The sequence below is a fragment of the Dipodomys spectabilis genome, unplaced genomic scaffold, assembly GCF_019054845.1.
Source record: "Dipodomys spectabilis isolate Male_0828 unplaced genomic scaffold, ASM1905484v1 ptg000126l, whole genome shotgun sequence".
Classification (NCBI taxonomy): Eukaryota; Metazoa; Chordata; class Mammalia; order Rodentia; family Heteromyidae; genus Dipodomys; species Dipodomys spectabilis.
In genome coordinates, this window is record NW_024870803.1 from 3,627,510 (window position 1) to 3,648,197 (window position 20,688).

General features: G+C 45.6%; 1 protein-coding gene across 1 annotated transcript in view; it reads left to right on the top strand.

Annotated features, from left to right (window-relative positions):
- Agpat4 (1-acylglycerol-3-phosphate O-acyltransferase 4) overlaps positions 1-20,688 on the top strand; it is a 95,050-nt gene that overhangs the window by 16,775 nt on the left and 57,587 nt on the right. The window contains exon 2 of the mRNA XM_042689734.1: positions 16,144-16,406. Coding sequence (XP_042545668.1) covers positions 16,229-16,406 — 178 coding nt within the window. The 5' untranslated portion in view covers positions 16,144-16,228. The remainder of the gene's footprint in view (positions 1-16,143; positions 16,407-20,688) is intronic.

The window sequence follows — 20,688 nt, forward strand, 5'->3', positions numbered from 1 at the left end:
CCCCCCCCGTTTTCTGAGTGGTTTATTGGAGATAAGAGTCTCACGGACTTTCGTATGTAGGCTGGCTTTGAGCCATGATCCTCAGATCTCAGCCTCCTGAGTAGCTAGGATGACAGGCGTGAGCCACTGGTGCCTAGCTTAGAGGTGAATTTATGAATGTTTAACTTGGCAAGTGGGTAGTTTTGAAAACACACAACTTCATGAATGACTAGCTTTATGCATAGATGAGTGAATATATACTTGAAGTATATGGGTTCCACATAGGCATTATAAACCACCGCTGCTTCTTGAAACACCTTAGATTCCTGAGTTAAAGATGGGCAACAGAAGATAGGAGACACAGGCCCTGCTTCGTGGTGTTCACAGTGGTGTGGGGGTGGGTGGGTGAGGCTTGAGATCGGGGACTCAGCATTATCCCTTAGTTTTTCCCACTGAAGGCTGGTTCTGTACCACTTGAGCTACACATCCACTTCCAGCTTTTTGCTGATTAATTGGAGATGAGTCTCATAGGCTTTCCTGTCTGGTCTGGCTTTGAAGCTTGATCTTCAGATCTCAGCCTTCTGAAATGGCAGGATTGCAGGTGGAAGCCGCTTGATGTTTTTATCGCTGCTGGTATTAATGAAACATTTCGAGGAGCAGCTGGTCTACAATGACTTGCAAAGCATCCTTGAGCTCTGAGTGCTTCGAAGTTCTTGTGGCTGTATTTCAGAGCTCTCTAGAAACACTGATACTGTAAGTCAGCTTATTTTGGGCACTCACAGACAGCGATTCTGTCTTCCATAAATGATTCATGTCAGGAAAGCATTAGAGTACATTCGTTTTCTAGTAAGTCTTGCTTTAGATCCATTATGCTTCACCAGTTGGGGAAATTGCCTAGGTTCATTTCCCTGTATGAAAATCAAAGTAAAAAAAGGAAGATTTTAAAAAGTAGCCACATTGATCTCCCACTGTTCCCACTCCCAGCCCCAGAAAGTGAAGACTGGCAATGGCTGCTCTCCAAGGACCCTCAGGTCAAGGGCAGGTCAGCAGCAGGGATGGGACAGAGAAGAGTCCTGGTCCTGCGGTGGAGTCGGAAAGGCAAGGCCACTTGCTCATTTCCCCAGACTTCCTTCACAAGGCAGAGCCTCCTTGTCCGCCCCTCTGAGGGTGAGTCTGGGATCCTGGGGCCCCTCCAGGCTCTGCTCCTGGATGAAGGCCTCACTTCCATCCTCAGCCTCACAGTGGGGACGAGACCAGAGCCCACCGGCCAAACTCAGCGTCCTGACCGGAAATATTAACCTTCCCTCCCTTCCTTGCTTCCTTGCTTCCTTTCTTCCTTCCTTCCTTTCTTTCTCTCTTTCCCTCTCCCTCTTCCTCTCCCTCCCCCCCCCTCTCGGTCTGAACTCTGTCCCATAGTGTTTTCACTCAAGACTAGCATAGTTAGAGCCACAGTTCCACCTCTGGCTTTTGGCTAGTTACTTGGAGATAAGAGTCTCAGCCTGGCCTGGAATTCTGAGTCTTAGATCTCAGCCTCCTGAGTAGCTAGGACTTCAGGCATGAGCCATGCACATCCAGCTGGCTTCTGGAGTCACAGCTGCTGGGCTTCCCAGGAGACTTTCACCCTGCGGCACTGCAGTGCGATCAGTTCCGGGTCGGTGCAGTGCTTCCTGGAGAGCTTGAGAGGGAGGCCCCCGGTTTGTGGGAGCTTCTTGGGCTTCCTCGTCGCCCACCCCCAAGCCACTGGCTTCCACTTCATGTCTTATCTGTGCCTCAGGCCGCCCCTGCGGGGCTGCAGGTTGGGCCTGCCCACTTGTCTGTGGCTTTGAGGCTGCCATGTGCTCCAGGACTGCCTGTCTGTGCAGGGCAGTCCCGAGGGAGGGTGAGCCCAGTGCGGCAGCTGGGCTAAGCCAGCACTGATGTGTGATCTCAGCTTCCAGAGATAAATGATGTCTGTATGTTTCTCTCAGGTGGGCTGTCCCTGGGGGCTCAGGACTATTATCCCTCGCAGGAGTCTTGCCCTGTCCATCACAGAGCCAGCTTACAGACCCCAGATACCAGAAAAGGAGAAGGTTAGGGTTGAACTCTCCTCTGCCCAAAGGAATTAAAGATGGAAACACTAGGCTGGGCATTAGAGTCTCCCACCTGTTAATACTAGCTACTCAGGAGGCTGAGGTCTAAGGAAAGTCTCTGAGACTCTCTAGTTCACCAACAAAAAGCCAGAAGTAGAGGCATGGCTCAAGTGGTAGAGCTTTAACCTTGAGGGAAAAAGCCAAGTGAGAGCTCAAGGCCTTGAGTTCAAGCCCCAGTACCAGCACACATGTGTGTATACACACATATATACACCCACTCTCTCTCTCTCTTTCTCTCTCTCTCTTTCTCTCTCTCTCTCTCTCTCTCTCTCTCTCACACACACACACACACACACACTAAATGATCAAATACATTGACAAAAGCCTCCAGCAATTTGAGGCGTGGGCTCTGTTTTGGTCATGGCCAGCAGAATAGGAGTTGGTGTGTGGAGTGCACGGTACCTCTTTCTTCGTTCGAGTGCCAGCCGTGACGCTCTTCCCTGCCTGCTTCCGTAGCTCCAGAGCTGGGCCGCAAGCCACGTCCCCAGCTCGGACACACTCAGAGCGGTGTGGAAACTTCCTGGTGCTCAGCCCTGACTTGACGGGCTGTGACTGAACTGGCAGCCCACGCCACGTGGTCGTAGTCCCCATGACAGAGATCACAGCCACACTTCAGCTCAGCACCCTGGTCCCCTTCCTTGTCAGAAACAGTTTTATGATGAATTGGAATTCTCTGGAATAGAAATGAGTGGATTGTTTACCCACTTGGAAAATTAATTTTCCTTATTTCATTTCAGTTTTTGGCTTCATGGTATTGTTTAAAATTTTTTTCTTAGTAACTTCCATTGACTGAACATACTTTGAAAATATACTTTTCTCAGGAGGCTAAGATCTGAGGATTGCAGGTCAAAGCCAGCTCGGGCAGAAGAGTCTGTAAGACTCTTGTCTCTAATTAACCTTTCCAAAGCCAGAGGTAGAACCATGGATCAATGGTAGCAAAACAACCTTGAGCAATAAAGCTAAGGAACAGCACTCAGGCCCTGAGTATGCCCTTGTACTGGCACGCGCGCGCGCGCACACACACACACACACACACACACACACACACACACACACACACACACACACACACACACACACACACACACACACACACACACCACTCTTCCACTCAGCATCTTGTAAAAGAGCTGATAGATAGGCTCTTGCCTGTTGGACAGGAGCCGGGCCAGCTGTCCCCCTCTGGCTAGCCACGAACACTGGTCAGCCATCACCCTCCACCCGATGCTCAGTGGGGGAGCTGGGGCTCGCTATTAGGAGGCAGTGGGGTGTTCTACCCAGAAGCAGGACTGCAGAGGGCAGTAGCTTCAGCAACTTGCCTTCCAAAATGGAACCATATCCTTCTGAACTAGAGGTATCCACTGAAGTATGGATGGTTCCATGAGGTCTCCAGTTCCCAGGAAAGTCTCACTCTAGGAACTCTGTAGAGGTTGACAGCGTGAGACCTGGTCCAGTCTCAGCTCCCATCTCCCCACTATGTAACCTTTGTACTTTACCTGTCCAACTAAACTGGAATTTCTTTATCTACACCTTGGGAAAGGCTATACCTCCCACAGCAGGGTGTGTGTGTGTGTGTGTGTGTGTGTGTGTGTGTATGTGACAATTAGTGAGATAAAGTGTGTCAAACATTTACTATACTGATCCCTGACCTCTTATCTATAAGCCTTTGACAGTTAACTGGAAATACTTTTTATCGTGTGGGAACTACAAAAGCCTTAGGGAGATTATAACTTCATGTATCTCTGTGTATTTTTCTCATCACAGGAAAAGTTGTCTTGATTCTCCGTTTTTCTGAGTCTTCATTTCTTTGAATATAAAATCTCCTAAGAATGTTTCCCCCCCTTTGGAGCTACCCAGAACCAAAGCTGAAATATGAATTTAGAAGCACCAATTTTCTTTGACTCTAATTTGTGTGTGTGTGTGTGTGTGTGTGTGTGTGTGTGTGTGTGTGTGCTGGTCCTGAGATTTGAGCTTAAGGTGTTGTATTTTTTTCAAGGTTGGTGCTATACCACTTGAGCCACACCTCCCCTTTCCACTTTTTGCTGGTTGAAGATAAGAGTCTCTGGGATTTGTCTGCCTAGGGTGACTTTGAACCTCAGATCTTAGCCTCTGAGTAGCTAGGATGACAGGCGTGAGCCATTCAGTGCTTGGCTAGGACTCTAGTTAGATTTTGAGGAAGGGCTACAGGCTGTTCATTGTCGGATGTGGTAAGCAAAGTCCTGCGTGATTTATGGCTTCTTCGGCATTTGGTTTGTTTTAATGGACATCATGTACTACCCAGAGATCTTGGACAGAATTCTGCTCTATAAAATTTTAAACTAAGCTAATTTTACATAGGCTTCTGCTAAACCATTAAACTATGATGATTTTTTAATTGAGGAAAATTTGAGTTTGAGATGTTTCTGGAGACAGTTAAATTCAGTCTAGAATGCTTACCTTCTGGTTTAGTTTTGGGCCTCAGGCCAAGGAATCCAAAAACTAAACTTAGCCTGTTGTCAAGGCTAGGAGCTCAGTGACCAGTTCAGGGGCGCACAGGTTCCTTGCTGTTTTCCTGGAGACTTGGGTTACATTCATCAAGGATCTAAATGTCCAAAGTTCAGAAAGCTGCCGTATTCATGACTTCCGGAACGGCAGCCCTGTCTTTCCTCTGGAATGCTCTTGTCTCTTGTCCTCTGTCCTGGAGACCAAAGATGCTGCTCCAGAAACAGACTTTTCCAGAATGCCCCCGCCTGGGCTGCTGCGGTCTTGGTCAGTCCCCACCTGTGCTCTTGCATCCGCTTTCCTGGCCGCCCTGGACCTCCTTGAGGAGCCTCTTGCAGGTGGGGGTGGGGGTCTTTGGAAAGGATGTCGAAGCTCACCGAGTTCAAGTCTTCCTAAGAGGAAGATGCTTAAGTGGTTGTCTGGGGCCAGTGCTGGGTCCCAGATGGGCTGACTCGCTTCAGCGTGGTATAATGCATGTGGGCAACACATGTGATGTGTGCATACTCGGGGCATATGTGTTTATGTGTGTGTGTGTGTGTGTGTGTATACGTGTGTGTACATGTACATAAAGGTTACTGCTATTGATGTTTTGATTAGGCCTTTGGCTTACTTTCTATACATTTTTTGTGGGCCAGTTCTGGGACTTGAACTCAGGACCTGAGCTCTGTCTCTTAGCTTTTTCACTCAAGGCTGGTGCCCTACCCCTTGAGCTACCTCTCCACTTCTGGCTTTTGGGTGGTTAATTGGAGATCCCAATCTCAGGGTTTTCTAGCCTTGGCTGGCTTTGAACTTAAATCCTCAGATCTTACCTGTCGGAGTAGCTAGGATTGCAGGTGTGAGCCACCTTGCCTGGCTCTGTCTCTCTATACTTGATTTTAAACTTGAGATTATGGTTCATTTAATGAAAATGTATTTATTTGTTTATTTACTTTTTAACCAGAAGCCTGTTATAGTCTCACTTCCCCCATTATGTTGGGTAATTCTCCCCAATTCACTTTTTTATTTCCTTATTTCAGGAACAGAAGTTGGGTCTCCTGTTTGGTGCTTATGCCCAGTAGTTGTTAAATAGTTGTATATACAGAGACTCTCCTAAAAGCAAATTGAGTCCTGGAAATGGATTTTGCAAGATCAAGTGGTATGAAGATCTGTCAAGTCCTGTGGGGTGTGTCAGATTGCTTACTAATTCCATGGTCAGGATTTGCACTCAGTATGACGCCATGTGTCCCAGCTGAGAATTATCAACACATTCGACCAGCCAACCTACCTTGGAATGTCAAATTGGTACAAGAGAATTAGCATTCCTTTGAAGTCTTTGTGAGCTCTTTTGGATTTTGAAGTTGAAGGAGACTCAATAATGTATATCCAGATTTTAATGATGATGTGAAGTTGACATGAATATTATTTTGATGATTCTTTGATTTCTTTAGAAGAAAGTTCTTATTTTTCCTACAACCTCTATGTGATTAAGTTCTACAGTATCAATTATGAATAAGCCAGTCTTGAAAAAACAAGCTGTTGAGTTAACCCTACTTAGGCTCAGCCTTCTTCTACCCCTACCCCAATATAACTGAAACTCATGCTTATTTAGCTTTTTTAGCTCAAAGCTCTACCAATTGAGCCATACCTCCACATCTGGCTTTTTGCTGGTTAATTGGAGATAAGAGTCAACTTTATCTGCCCATACTGGCTTTGAATCATTAGCTTCAGACCTCAGTCTCCTGAGTAGCTAGGATTATAGGGATGAGCCACCAGTGCCCAGCCCTCATTGCAGAACATCAAATAAGACAGGATATGTAGGTCTTAGCTAAGGTTCTCTTACTGGATGTCTAACGCCACACCTTAAGCTGACAGCCCTGGGCGTCTCTTCAGAGGAGGGTGCACACAGAGTTCTCTTGGTTAGATTGTGCATCTGCTTTAATCTGCCTGCATTTCCACTGACATAGGCCGGCTACCTATGGTACCATCTGTTTTACCAAACCTGCTTTACCTGAGAGTCTACAGGCAAAGCCTCCATGGTGTGTGTGTGTGTGTGTGTGTGTGTGTGTGTGTGTGTGTGTGTGTGTGTGTGCATGTAGAATTCCCTATTAGAAATGCTACCCAAGGAATCCATGTCAGGGCACACTGCCAGCTTGCACTTAAACATGAGGCTGAGATCTGGGGACTGTGGTTCAAAGCCAGCAGAATGGCCTGTGAGGAAAAAAATGGTGCCGGTTAACCAGCAAAAAGCCAGACATGAAGCTGTGGCTCCAGTGGAAGAGCGCTAGCCTTGAATGAAAAAGCCAAGGAACAGTGCCCGGGCCCTGACTTCAAGCCCTAGTACCAGCACAGAAAACAAAGTGACCCCGGTGAAGTAAAACCAAAGTTGGTTCATGTCTCGTTAGCTTTCCCAGAAATTCCAGAGTAACATTACCTTAAACACCCAGCTTGGCTCTCTTATTTTCTTGCAAATGAGAGAAAGTTGCACCACGCCCCTGCTGCTCCTGCTGAAGGCAGTGTTTCACTGTTACCTGCCCCACCCTCAGCCTTCTTCTGGTGTTTCTGCTTTCCCACCGAGGAAGTGAAGCAACTTGCAGAGCTGCTGGGGCGGGCCTGAGTTTGGGGCCTGAGCTGCAGGCCCACCGTGATGGCCCACAGTGCCTTGCACTCTTCCCCTGTGCTGCACGTGGGGCGGGCTTCTTGGTAATCACGTTCCTTCACATTCTGGAATTTTCTTTTTTTAAATGTATTTATTCATTTTTAAAATTGTGAATATACCGTACAGAAGGGTTACAAATACATAAGCAAGGTAATGAGTACATTTCTTATCAAGCATTGTTGCCTCCTCCTTTGTTTCCCCTTCCCATCTCTCCCCTATCCCCCAGCGCCAAAGTTGTGAAGTTCATTTTTCGACATAAGGTCTTGTACATCTCCTTGTTGCAATGGGTCCACCTGCTGACTAAGCGGATGATCGATTCCCTGTCTGTCCACTTTAAAGGACATTTCTCTCTGGAACCCTTTCTTATCATGTTAGCCAGTAGCGTAATTTTCTCCTTCAGAAACGTGCAAGGGTGTCCACTCACAGGCCATGCTGGTCCTGGACCACACCTCAGGTCCTGGAGACCAACACAGGGCATATCTGCTTCTGTCCCCACTGGGGTCAGAGTTGCTCTCCCCATAGAAAAAAGCACAGAGAAGAAATAAGTCAACCAAGAACCCAGGGCTCATACCTACCATCCAACTTAGGAGGCCGAGCTCTGAAAGATCACATTCTGGCCCTGCCAGAAAAGTCTCCTCAGTTCCATCTGTAAAATTAACCGCAAAAAGCAGGACTGAAGACATGGCTTAAGTGGTAGAGTGCCAGTTGAGCAAGCTTAGGCTTTGAGTTCAAGCCCTAGTATTGCCAAGAGAAATAGAGTGTCATAAGAGAAAATAAATAAGTCATAATACTTCCACCACAACTTAGTCACTATTAATAGATATCTATGAATAGATGGATAGAGGTAGATGTGAATGATTTATAGGGATGTATATGTGTGCATACATATTCAAATGATTTTTCACTCTGAATATTTTAATTTCCCCCAATAGGAGTGACAGTTCCTTTTTTTTTTTTCAAACAGCTAGAACTGATTTAACACAGATAAACAGCCAACAGTTTTTCAGTGTGCTCTGGAGGATTATTAGACTATGTCAAATGATTAAATTCAAAATCTGCTAAATTACCTGTAGCCTGGGAAATAAAAGCAAAGTAAGCAACAATCAAATTTGGAGTAAGTTACTCTCCTCCCGTCTGTTATGAGTCCCAGTGACAGCGTCTTTTTGTCTGTGTTCAGAACGTGCAATCCTTTTCGATGATGTATATGTTAAGCTTGTGCCTTAGAATCTGCTTTCTGGAAAATTCAGATAATGTGTCCGGACTGGGTATTCTGGCATTTTCCTCTTCTCTCTGATATCTCTTAAAGATGTTTTTATGTTTCAACAGTCCTCCTCCTCTTTTCTGCCCTGGGCCTTAAGCCCCACATGAGGGGCGTGGGGAGCTCCTGGCAGGATTTGAGACCCTGTAGATGGGCGGAGGGGACTGTCAATTTGAGGGGGGGGAAGTGTCACTTCAGTGTTCATTGCTGTGCAGACTACTTCTCCATCCCTCTCCCCTCCCTTTCCCCCTTCCCTTCTTTTCTCTCTCCCCTCCCCCTCTCCTTTCTCTCCCCTCTCCCCCTTCTCTCCTTGCTTTTTTTTTTCTTTTTTGGGTCCGGTCATGGGCCTGAACTCTGGGTCTGGGCGCTGTCCCTCAGCTCTTCAGCTCAAGGCTAGTGCTCTACCACTTGAGCCACAGAGCCACTTCCGGCTTTTTTCTTTTTGCTTATGTGGTGCTGAGGAATTGAACCCAGGGCCTCAGGCATGCAAGGCAAGCGCTCTACCACTGAGCCACCTTCCCAGCCCCTCTCCTTGCTTTTGTTGTGAACTCAGGGCCTCATTTTCTCCCTTAGCTCTTTCTGCTCAAGGCTAATGCTCTACTACTTGACCCACACTGCTACATTACTGCTTAATTGACAAGAAGAACTCAAGGACTTTTCTGCCTGGACTGGTTTCAAACTGAGATCCTCAGATCTCAGCCTCTCGAATAGGTAGACTTTCAGGCAAGTGCCTGGCATTTCCTTTCATTTTATAACGTTCCAAACAAGCAAAAGGCAGTATAACTTCAGATTTTCCCAGCAACTGAGTCCTTCATTGTTGCCTTGATGATAGGAAATATCTTAAGATCCTTCTTAGAAGGACGCAGAGTAGCTTCCTAATGGTTGAGTTATAGATGCCCTGAGTTGTTGCTGTGAATATCACAAGTTCGGTGCCCTTGTCTCAAATATTATACATCCCTGCTGCTTCTTCCTAGAATGTTCTAGGTCCTTCAAAGCTGTGAGGAAATAGTCAAAGCATTTAAAAATGTTTTCTCTCTGGCTATGCTCATCACTGCTTAGATATTTAAATCACGTTTTCTCAGTCTGATACAAACTGCTACATTAGAGAAGAAAGCACTCCTTTATTCGAGAGAGAAAACAGCTCCCTCTAACTTCTAAAATACATCACCTATTTATCCGTGGGACACCTCTCCCCTCCAGATAATGTAGCGTTATCTCCCTTCATGATTATTTCACAACTCAGCACTTTTATTTTATTTTATTTGGGGGGGGGGGCGGGGCTTGAATCAGCCTGGGCGTTGTCTCTGAGCCTCGTTGTGCTCAAGGCTAGTGTTCTACTGCTTGAGCCACAGTGCCACTTCTGGCTTTTTCTGAGTAGTTTTAAAAGTCTCTTATGTGTGACTTTCCTGCTGGGCTTGGCTTCAAACCTCCATCCTCAGATCTCAGCCTCCTGAGCAGCTAGGATGACAGGCCTGAGACACTGGTGGCCAGTCAACTCAGCCAACTTTTTTTTTTTTTTTTTTTTTTAACCATGTTCCTTTTTGAATGATTTCCTTAGCCAACTTTTGGGAAGGGGGTTGCATATAAATCTGAGGCTCATTCTATTACTCCATTTTCCATGGCTATCACAAGAGGCCTGTAGCTGGAAAATACAGAAAGAAGAGAGGCTTATTTAGTTGTGGACATTTCTTGGTGGTGGCATCTGGGCAGGAGACATCCTGCGGACAAGATCTCGTGAGAATGAAACGTCACATGGCCAGTTAGGACACTAAGGAGCCCGGTGTGGCTCTTCTTATGTTTTACTTGAATACTGAGAACTAGTGGAAAAGAGTTTCGCCCGTGGGACCCTGCCTTCCCGGGCCCTGCCTCTTCAAAGGCCCTGCCTTCCCAGCGATGCCTCACAGAGGAAGAGGCTTCCAGAATGTGACATGGGGGGTGGGGAGGGACTTTCCCCCATCCAGACCCTGGCAGCCGGCTGAAGTTCCACAGAATCCAAAAGCAATGCCTTCCTTAGGATTTTGATTAAAAATAGATTATCCCTTTCTCTAGCGCAAAGGTAGAGCCGCACTTCAGAGCCAGGCTGCCCAGTGAACTGCCCCGCCTGACTGCAGCCCCCGCCCCACTGGAGGGCAGGGGTGTGAGGAGATGTCGGGATTCAACACCCAGGAATGCAGAGCCTCAGGCCACCTGCCTGACCCCTCTATGGCCTGCCTGTTTGTGATCCCCCCCACGCTCAAACACGGCCAATACCATGCTATATCCTGCTGAAGTCCAGCGCTAGCCAGCACTGACCTGAAAGCACAGTGCTCCTTGGAACTTTACAAGGATGTTAATTTTCCTTCATCCTACCCTAAGACACTGTGCTAGAACTTGAGGAAATCCATACCTGCTTTCCTACACATCTGATGACAGCCAACCTCCTTTTCTTGCTGTTCAACCAGCAAAGCAAAGGTTGTGTGCAGATCATTGATGGAGGTTTGTTTGTCCCCAGCATCTTAATAAAGGATCAGACCTCCCTGGCCAGATTGTTCTAGAGCTATTGGTAGCTAATCTGGGGCCGATGAGTCACCACATGAATATTCAAACAGCTGGCAGCTCCCAATGCCAGTCACCCCATTTATGTGGCCGCGAGAGTCCAGCAGGTGTGCGGCAGCTTCGTGCCTTTCCCTTAAACTGGCTGTGTCGGAGCCACACCCCGAGCTTCACAGCCTGGAAAGGAGCTGGGAAGTGATGATTGTAGCCCTGCAGGGTTTGGATTTGTGCCACAGAGTGAAGATGCGGCTCAGAGAATGGGGCGTCTCCGCTGTGGGAAGCTGGCTGCAGAGAAATCAGGGCAGAACTGTCCCGACCCGCAGGACTTCAACGAGGGCGATGAACCTAAGCGAGAAGGAATGAAGGGACAAGAGACACGAAGAAGGACAGCAAGACAAGGATTCTGATCAAGCTGCCAATTTTTATTTTTCACACAGGGGTATTTATATGCTTGGAATAAGGAAGCTTTTTCATTGGCCATAGCAGCTGCAGGATGTTTGCTTAGGGCAATGTGAAAAGGTGGTTGTTAGCAGCTACCTGGTCTTTGTTTGGGGCAGGATGAAAAGACCGGATTCTGTAATGTAAACAGCCTCGAGATGTTCCAGTGAGATAGTCAAGCCTATCATGCAGTAGACTACCTGTAGGGCTCCCGACATCTCCCCCTTTCTTATTTAGAAAATTGACCATCAATTGTTGGCTGTTCTTTTTAAGGGGTGACAGAGGCTCTGTTCCTCTAAGGGCCCAGGGTTTTTCTCCGCTCAGTGCGTCCTCACTAGGGGAGGGGAGTTTTACAGGCCTTGGCATGTTTTTTGAGGAGACGGCTTGTGGGTATGCATGCCAACCGTCATGCACCAGAGCTTGCCACTCAGGGGTCTTGGGTTTTGGGATCTCGCGGATCCATCCCCCTGCAGTCTTACCTGCACCCTTGATTTGAGCATTTTTTTCTTCCTCCCATAGGTGCATCCTCCCCCAAGCGGAGGGGCCTATAGGAGGAGGGACGAACCTATCCCTTATGGCAAGGGCGCAATAGGTCTTGCCCATTGAATGGTCAGGAGTTATGAATAAGGAGAAGGGTTTTCTAAATAAGAAAAAGGAAGAGGGGGGAGTTCCCATTGGAACAAGCTCATGGCAAAACACTAATTAAAAGCCTGGGGTAGATCCTAGATCTCAATGCCGCAGTCTGCCATATCAAGGCGATGGTGATGAACCTGTATGGGCTTAGAAGCCAAGAGATTAATCTGTTATTAACAGGAAGGTCCACGTCTGGAGTTCTAGCTGCATCTGTAAGAGAAAAGGCATCATCCTCGGGGGGGAGGTTTCCCCTGGGTTGTGGTAAGCCATTCACCTGTTCTATCAAGCGTTCTGGCAGCCACCTTGGGGCCACTTGTTCTTGATCTAAAATACAAAGTGTGGCAGGGAGTGGTCTACAAAGTGACCAGGTTGTTTACAACCTGGGGACTGAACTTTGAAATGCCTTGGTAAAGGCAGTGCCTATGGTGAGTCCCATGGCGTGGGCGGTCCCTACTCCAGCACAAAGCCTGACAAACTCAGAGAGGTCACCCTTGTTTTTATGTGGCCGGAGGACATCTTGACATGCCGGGTTAGCATTTTCAAAGGCAAGATGTTTAACAAAGGCACTTTCACTTTCACTCAGCCCAAGAAGCCCAAGTTAAGCCTCGAGACAAAGTCACTGTAGGGTTCCTCTGGCCCCTGTCTAATTTTTGCCAGGGAAGTAGTAGCCTATCCCTTTTGAGGGAGACGCTTCCAAGCATAAAGGCCAGCATTTTGAATTTGTGCCAAAAGTCCGGTAGGAAAGCGCGCCTGTTTAACATTGGTATCAAAGGGCGCATTACCCAAAAGTTTAGTATAGGTCCAGGTTTTTGAAGATGTTTTAGCCAAATTTTTTTGTGCAGTCTCTCTACATTGTTCCTTAAAGTCCGCATTCCATAAAGCAAAATCACCCCCACTAAGGGTGGCACGGGCCAGAAACTTCCAATCATTAGGGGTGAGCTAGCGCGCACTTTGTTTTCTAACAAGGCTAACATATAAGGGGCAGTCGGGCCATATTGGGCACATGCATTTTTAAGCTTTTCAACAAACCGAAGGCTAAGCCTCTTATACTCTTGTTGGCTTTTTCTCTGGGTGGGTTGTTCCTCTTCATCCCCAGTATCTTGTTCCTCATCCTCCTTATCCTCCTCTTCTGATTCGTCCTCCTCACCCTCTGAGGTCCTATCTGTCTGGCTCCAAGTTACTGGAAAGGCGAGAACTGATTGATGGCCTGATCTAACCTTAATTTTATTAGGCAGTTTTGGCGTATCATAATCAAGGGACCGCAGTTCTTTTAAAAGTTGAAGGTGTTCTTGCCTATGTTGAAGGGACTCGCGTAAAGGGGCCAGGTTAGGTAAAGCGGGGAGAGAAAAAACATCTGGATCTGGAGGGGCAGTGGGCCCTTGAAGGGCCGGGTCACAAAAGGAAGGGATTTTCAGTAAATTGACCAGCAGGCATATCTAATACAACCGATGGGCAAGCCACGGGGGGCCGAGAGGCATGTTGGAGAACCTCCTCTCCCGTTTTGACAAGTTTTAAAGTTCCACTATCAAATACAGAACATTTTAAAATGTCATTAATCAAATTCCAATAGGAAAAGGTGGTAGCAGGAACCTTTTCCGAACCAAAATTTTCATAATAATCTTTTAAACAATCTCCTACTCCTTGCCATCTTTTTGTATCTATGATTCCTTCAAAGGGGAACCAAGAACACAAGTCCTCTATGAATGAGAAAAATCTAAATCCTTTTTCTTAACCCGCGTTCCCCGTGTCTTGAAGGCCTCCTTGAGGTCTGACAGAAATAGATCATGTGACGAATTGCTTGTCCCATAGTGGGTCACTCACCATGCGCCGTCCCCACTCTCCTGGATCTGTCTCTCGGTGGGGTCTGTCGAGGCGATCTCGCGATCTCGGACTGTACTTGGCCAAGTTTTCCCGGAGGACGGCGTTCCTTCCTCAGTCAGAGGCTCGTGCCCCACGTTGGGCGCCAGCTGTCCCGACCCGCAGGACGTCAACGAGGGCGGTGAACCTAAGCGAGAAGGAATGAAGGGACAAGAGACACGAAGAAGGACAGCAAGACAAGGGTTCTGATCAAGCTGCCAAATTTTATTTTTCACACAGGGGTATTTATATGCTTGGAATAAGGAAGCTTTCTCATTGGCCATAGCAGCTGCAGGATGTTTGCTTAGGGCAATGTGAAAAGGTGGTCGTTAGCAGCTACCTGGTCTTTGTTTGGGGCAGGATGAAAACACCGGGGTGTTTGTATGGGGCAGGATGAAAAGACCGGATTCTGTAAACAGCCTCCAAATGTTCCAGTGAGATAGTCAAGCCTATCATGCAGATAGACTCCCTGTAGGGCTCCCAACATGCTCATACACAAACAGGTCTGCTGTGAGTGCCTTCGTAGCTCAGACCTAGGACCCAGGAGTGCATCCCATCTTCTCACTTTGCATACTCTGGGGCCGGGAACTTCACTGTAGGCCACACTGGCTTTCCTTGTTGAAGTAAATTCTGGGCTATACCACAAAGGGGGATTACAGTCAGGGAGAACCCTTGCCTCATACCCCAAAGCATGGTTCCTGGATGTGTGTAGGAGTTAGAGATGACCTCCCAGGTCCAGGATCCAGTCAGTGATGCTGGGAACCTTCCACAGGCCACCCAGCTACTCTGAAAACTGAGACAATGTAAGTCATCTCGTGGGATCTGTGAGTCTTGAATGAGATCATGGATGTGAACCTGTTACCTGATTTTGTAGCTTTGGGGCACTAAAATAAAGACTATAACAAATCTAGGATTTGTGCACGATCACTGTTAGAAAGTACATACAACTTGAGTCTTTCTTGAGGTCTTTGGCAGTGATCTCTGCTTCTTGGAAGAGTGAGTGTGTTTATATACCTGCCTTCACCTGTCTTCAAAGGCTGACGCTGCCAGATGGCAAAATCACGTCAGTATTTCATTTCAGAGCCAGAGACACACAAGACTGTCGAGGCTGCCTGTTCTCTGTGTGCTGAGTTTCTGGTTGCAGAACTCTTCATTAGTTTTGTGTCAGTACTGGGGCTTAAACTCACAGCCTTGATGTCTCACTTGGCTTTTTTGCTCAAGACTGGTGCCCTGCCACTGGAGCCACAACTCCACTTTTACCTTTTTGGTGGTTGGTTGGACACGAGTCCCACGGACTTGCCTGGCCGGCTTTGAATTGTGATCTCCAGAGTAGTTAGGATTACAGATGTGAGCCACTAGTGCCCAGCTGGATTTTAGAACTCTTAAGGTGTGTGTGTGTGTACTTGTGCGTGTGCATGCACACACATGCCTCTGCCTGCCTGTCAGAAGTTAGTTGTTTACAAATGTCTGCAGACCTCAGTTCTCTGTTGCCTTCGCTGAATCATCCTGCATTCATTAAAACGTAATTGTGCTCCCCGTGTGGAGGATGGTGTCCTGAGTTCCAAGGTGCTGGGGAGCTGGTGGCAAAGCTGGCAGCCCAGCGGATGGAGCAAGCAAGACGACAGCGGAGGGCACGGATGGGCACTTGTGTGGAAAGTGCCTGGTCTCTGCTTAGCTCGAAGGGGAGGAGCCTCGGAGCGCCTCCCCCTGTAGGCCTTCCATTCCCAATCTTCAGTAAAGGTACCTCCGAGCATTGTCCTGAGGCTGACCTGATGCCTGACAGGAAGCAAGCACAATCGCAGTGTTCACTAAATAAAAATGAATCAACCAGTGCACCCTGAGTTTAATCTCAAGCACAGGTTTTCCTTTCAAGAGCGTTTTGCTCAGCTATAAAGCATACCACATTGCTGGGCACTGGTGGCTTGGGCCTGTAATCCTAAAATCTGAGAATTGTTGTTCAATGCCAGCTGAGTAGGAAACTCCGTGATACACTTATTTCAATTAACCAGGGGAAAGCTGGAAGTAGAGCAGTGGCTCAAATGGTAGAGCACTAGCCTTGAACAAAAAAGCCAAGAGACAGCACCTAGGTCCTGAGGTCAAGCCCCAGAACACACACACACACCCACACCCACACCCACACCCACACACACACACAACCTACTGTGTGTTTGCTGAGCTTGAATATTGGTTTGTATTTTCAGACGCTTTCCTGAGTCCTGGATCTCTCCCTTCTACACATCTCCCCCTGTGGGCGTTGGCTGGTTTTTGGACAGAAGCACCAACATCATGGACCTGGTGGGGCTGCTCAAATCTCAGTTCCTGTGCCACCTGGTCTTCTGCTACGTGTTTATCGCCTCGGGGCTCATCGTGAACACCCTCCAGCTCTTCACCCTCCTCCTCTGGCCCATCAACAAGCAGCTCTTCCGGAAGATCAACTGCAGACTCTCCTACTGCATCTCGAGCCGTAAGACCCCTTCGCGTTGTCTCCGCGGTGGCTCTGGGTGCAGATCGCGAGGCTTTCCTTCTGTCCTTGCCCCGCTTTCACTTGAAATGCTCATTCTGTCTTCACTTTTCAAAAAACAAAGTTTTTTTTTTGAGTAAGAAATGCCAATAAGCCTAAAGTTGAACAGCAAGAAGGGCATACTGCTCAGAAGCCATCAGTGTGAGTGATTTCTTTGTCTTCCTTAGGGAAATAGTATGCAGCCATGCTATTGCTTGTGTGCATACGTGCATGCGTGCATGCGTGCATGGGACTCTGTGTGGGCATATGGAGACAGAATGTGTACATACACACTTCTTTCTGCCATGCTTGGGATGGAATATACGTATATATTTTAAACAAAATAGCAATATACCATATACTTTTCTTCCTTGCCTTTGATTTTTTTGTTGTTGTTGTTTTGTTTTGTTTTTGCGGTACTGGCTTTTGAACTCTGGACCTCTTGCTTGGTTGAGCAGGTATCTGCCACACCCTCTCAGACCTTGACTTTTTAAAAAATTGTATTGTAAAAGTGATGTTCAGAGGGGTTACAGTTACATACGTTGGCTTTATTACTATTTTTAAATAGTCTTGTGTTTACCTGGGCCAGGCCACATGATGATCCTCCTGTTTATACTTCCTGAGTAGTTGAATTAACAGGCCCATATCATCACGCCCTGGCTTTTATTAAATATGATTTTATTGGTCTCTAACTGCCATCTTCTCAATCTCTGTACCTCTGTGTAGTTAGGATTGAAGGCATGAGCTACCACACCTGTCCTATTTCCTTACTCTCTATCTAACACAACTTTTTATTTTTGAAATAATGGTAGATTCATTTGCAATGGTAAAAATCCATACAGTGAAATCCCTAATACCCTTCAGCCAGTTTCTCCTGGAGGTGACTTCTTATATAACTGGAGTGGGATATTCCAACCAGAAAATTGACATGAATACAATCCATTCACCCACTCAACTTCACTTTCATATACACTTATTTGTAAATGTGTGTGCGCATGCGTGTACATGCTTATGCTAAGCTGTTGAGACAGCTGTTTTAATTTGACTGTCCTGGGTCTCAACTATTAAAAAGATAAATTGGTATACTGGGACATGTAGAGATGTGTTTTCTTATTGTTGATGGTGAAGCAACTTAAGCTTCAAGCTCTTCTCAGAAGTAGAAAATGCACAGTAGAAAGTGAGCAGTTTTTAAACAAAGGAGGAGGCTGCAATGCTTGGTAAGAAATGTATGCATTTTCCTGCCCATGTAATTGTAACCCCTCTGTACAGTATGTTCTCAAATAAAATAAAATAAAATTAAAAAAAAAAAAAAAAAGAAAGTGAGCAGTTTTATATATATGTACATATATATAATGTATACATGGCTGTAAATATATCAAAATATGGGCTCTTCAAGCTAGCAATTTAAATGTGTTACCTTAGATTATGGTGAGTGCAAAATTATGGATATCTTCTAAAATTCTTTATAACAAGCCACCAAATTTGAATTTGAATCAAAACAAACTAAACAGTGATCCAAATGAGTTAGTTACCTTGTGCCTATCCAACTGGTTCTTTTTTAAATGATTTATTTTATTTATTGGTGATCTTGCTATGCAGCCCATGGTGGCTTTGAACTCAAGATCCCCCTGCCTCACCTTTCTGATTTATAGCATGGGCTACCATACCTGGGCTTATAGCTTCAGCTTTTAATTAACATATAATAGTTTTTCATTCTCCTGGTTGTGGTGTGACACTTAGAAATGTGTATGTAACATGTAATTAAAGACAGGCCAGAATAATTGTCATACTCATCTCTCAAACATCTATTACAGAATCATCTCTCTGTAAGCTATCCTGAAAGGCACAGGGATTGTTTTCATAGCTCAAGGGCTGCGCTGTGGAGAGGAGAGGTGGTTTCCCTCTGCAGCTGCGCCTTCTGCCCAAACTTCTGCGTCTCGTGCAGTCCCCTTTGCCACGTTCTGATTTTTGCCTCTGCTTTAGGGATCATATCTAGAAAACCTTTGTCCAGAACAAAGTCCTGCAGTATTCCCCTATGTTTCCTTCTAGACATTTCATAGTTTCAGATCTTGTGGTCAGTCCTTCGATCCATTTTGGGTTGAATTTTGTATCTGCTGCGAAACGGAGTCTAGTTTCTTTCTTCTCCATGGATAGCTGGTTTTTCTAATCCCATTTATTGAGGGGTCTGGTTCTCACTCAAAGTAGGCCCCTACTGCCTTTGTCAAAATCAGTTTGGCTGTAAATATGTGGATTAAAAAAAAAATATTTATTTTGTTTTGTATTTACTTCTGGACTCTCTACTCTGTCCTGTTGTTCTGTGTGTTCTGTGTCCGATTTTATACCAGAACCATGTAGTCTTGATTCCTGGAGCTTGGTGGTCAGTTTTGAAGGTAGATGTTGTAATGTGTGCTCCTTTGCTCAGCCTGGCTTTGGCTATTATGAGTCTGTTGTGGTTCTATAAAATCTTAGAAGTGGGTTTTCTATTTCTATGAAGGCTGTGACTGGTACTTGATAGAAATTGTGCTGAATCTCCGGATCACCTTGAATAGTGTGGGCATTTCAACAACTCCAGTTTTTCCAATCCATAGATATGGTATGCCTTTCTTTTTGGAGTAGGGTGTGTATCTTGTCCTTCTCATTTTCTCTTTTCTTTGATGGTGCTGGAGGCCCAACTCCAGCCCTGGGGGCCAGGTAGGCAAGGTCTGTAACATCCATCTTTAACTTTCCCTTTTGTTTTGTTAATGTCTTAATGTTTGCTTTATAGGGATCACCCACTTCCTTTATTCCTAGGTATTTTATTTATAGCTATTATGGAAATGCTTTCTTGATGTTTTTCTTAGCAGTTTCAGTACTGCTGTATAAACAGTGGTGCTGATTTTTGTATGTTGGTTTTATATCCTGTATCTTTGTTGAATTTGTTAATCAATTGTAGCAGATTTTTAGTAGAGTCTTTAGGTTTTTCTAGGACTAAAATCATGTCATCTGCAAACATCCTTTCTTGGCTTAAATAGAAGAGAAAAGTGGACATTCTTGTCTTGTTCCTGACTTAGAAAGAAATTCAGCTTCTACCCATCAGTATAATGTTAGCTATAGGTTATCTTTGTACTTTGTGAGACACATTCTATACCTAATGTTGGATTTGATCATATACTTTTCCTGTATCTCCTTTACTCCATCCATGTGGTCTGTGTGTTACATTTGTGGGTTTGCAAATGCTGACCCATCCCTGCACCCCTTATCATTAGTATAGAGTCTTCTAAACCTGCTCTTAGATTTAACTTGTTTGCATTTGTTGAGAACGTTCACCAGGGATATTGGTCTGTAGCTTTCTGTCTTGATAGTTTTCCATGTGCGGTCTGATTTTCGGTATCTGAGTAAAGCCGGCCAGCCTCATAAAGTGAATTAGAAAGGAAGGGTTTTCTTTTACAGATTTTTGAGACTAGTTTGAAAAAAAAATGGTATTCTTCTTTAAAAGTCTGGCAAAATTCAGTAGGAAAACCAGACATGGAAATGCATTCCTGTAACCCCAGTAGCTTGCAGGCCTGATGCAGATGCCACTCAGGCACCTGAGATGTTGAGATTCGATCTCAGAATCAAAAACGCACATAGAAGGGCTGCGGCTGTGGCTCAAGTGATAGAGAACTTGCTTAGCATGTGTGGGGCCATGGGTTCAACCTCCAATATGGAGAGAGACAGACAGACGGAGACAGACAGACAGAGACAGACAGATGGAGACAGACAGAATTGAACCGTGAAGCTATTCAGTCTTGGGCTTTTCTTTTTTGTGGTACTTTTATTATTGAATAAGGAATCTCAGCTTATTATTGGTCTGTTCAGGTTTTCTGCATCCTCATGGTTGAGTTTTGGTAGGTTATATGTACACAGAAGTATAGTCATTTCTTTTGTTTTTCCAAGTTGGCATATATGTGTTCATACGGCTCCCAATGGTCTTTCGTATTTCTGTGGTATCAATTGTAATGTCTTCTTTTTCATTTCTGATATTACCTATTAAGATCTTCTCTGTTTTGTTTGGTTAGTCTAGCTAAAGTTTGTTGACTTTCATTTCTTTAAAAAAAAACAACTCTTGTTATTTTAATTTATCTTTAGTGTGGTTTTAAAGTCTCTATGTTGTTTATTTCTGCTGTTATCTTTGTTATTTTCTATTAATTTTAGTTTGACTTGTTCTTGTTTTTTGAGATCTTTGAGTTGAATCATTTGTTTGTTGAAGTTTCTTTTTGTTTGGATG